The sequence below is a fragment of the Anopheles bellator genome, chromosome 1 (genome assembly GCF_943735745.2).
Source record: "Anopheles bellator chromosome 1, idAnoBellAS_SP24_06.2, whole genome shotgun sequence".
Classification (NCBI taxonomy): Eukaryota; Metazoa; Arthropoda; class Insecta; order Diptera; family Culicidae; genus Anopheles; species Anopheles bellator.
In genome coordinates, this window is record NC_071285.1 from 2,393,594 (window position 1) to 2,394,885 (window position 1,292).

Genomic DNA, 1,292 nt, shown 5'->3' on the forward strand with positions numbered 1-1,292 from the left:
GGCAGAGGAAGAATCGCTGGAGACACTTTTAAAACGTGAACCAATGGACGATGAAGATCTGAAACATGAGCATAATATTCTCAAAACGGATAATTTCGATTTCGAAGGAGAAGCTTCTATGGCAGGGAACACCGTCACGGGACTTGGCGACCCAGCAGCAATTTCAGATCTCCAAAATTTGGATACTAAGCATTCCGACGAAGTCTCTACATTGAATCAAATGGATACTTGTAGCGAAGAAAAATTAGAACACACTGGTAATCAACCTGTGTCCGTAGTCGACGAGCAGCGAATGTTGAGGTTAAATAATCGACGAAGTTCCCAAAAGGATACCGCCGCTACAGAGTTCTCAGTGTCTACAATGCAGAGCCCAAAAGTTACTGGTAATGTGCCTAGAAACAAGCAAAAGCACCAGTGCCCTCATTGCTCCGCCACGTATTCAGACACATCCAAGCTGAAGATTCACATCCGGACTCATACCGGTGAAAAGCCGTTCATGTGTAAAGTCTGTAGCAAATCGTTTCATGCGCCACGATACTTGTTCATCCATATGCAAATTCACGACAAGGACCAACATCAATGTCCTCATTGTCCTGGCAAATTCGCACTGCTATACCGTCTTAAGGAACACATTCGGATTCACACCGGAGAAAAGCCATACCTTTGCAAATTCTGCAAGAAAGCATTCCATGCGGGAAACAACCTGCGCCAACATATGCAAATTCACGACAAGGGCCAACACCAATGTCCTCATTGCGCTGGCAAATTCACACAGCAATCCCAGCTTAACGATCACATTCGGACTCATACCGGCGAAAAGCCGTTCATGTGTAAAGTCTGCGGCAAAGCGTTCCGTACGGCAAACTACATGCGCCAACATATGAAAATTCATGACAAGGACCAACATCAATGTCCTCATTGTTCTGACAAATTCGCACGGCAATCCTATCTTAAGGATCACATTCGGACTCACACCGGCGAAAAGCCATTCATGTGTAAAGTCTGCAGCAAAACGTTCCATGCGGCACGCCTCCTGCGCACCCACATGATATTTCATGACAAGAACCAACTTACATGTCCTCATTGCCCTCGCAAATTCATACAGCAATCCCAGCTTAACGATCACATTCGGACTCATACCGGCGAAAAGCCGTTCATGTGTAAAGTCTGCGGCAAAGCGTTCCATGCCGCTAGCATCCTAAGCGCCCATCTGAAAATTCACAACAAGGACCATCAGTGTCCCTTCTGTCCTCGCAAATTCGCACTGAAATCCCAGCTTAAGAGTCACGTCC

The 1,292-nt window shown here is 46.3% G+C and overlaps 1 protein-coding gene across 1 annotated transcript in view; it reads left to right on the plus strand.

Annotated features, from left to right (window-relative positions):
* The first annotated feature begins 1,045 nt into the window (after window positions 1-1,045).
* LOC131206549 (zinc finger protein OZF-like) overlaps window positions 1,046-1,292 on the plus strand; it is a 2,881-nt gene continuing 2,634 nt past the window's right edge. The window contains exon 1 of the mRNA XM_058199137.1: window positions 1,046-1,283. Within this exon, the coding sequence (XP_058055120.1) occupies window positions 1,046-1,283 (238 nt within the window). The remainder of the gene's footprint in view (window positions 1,284-1,292) is intronic.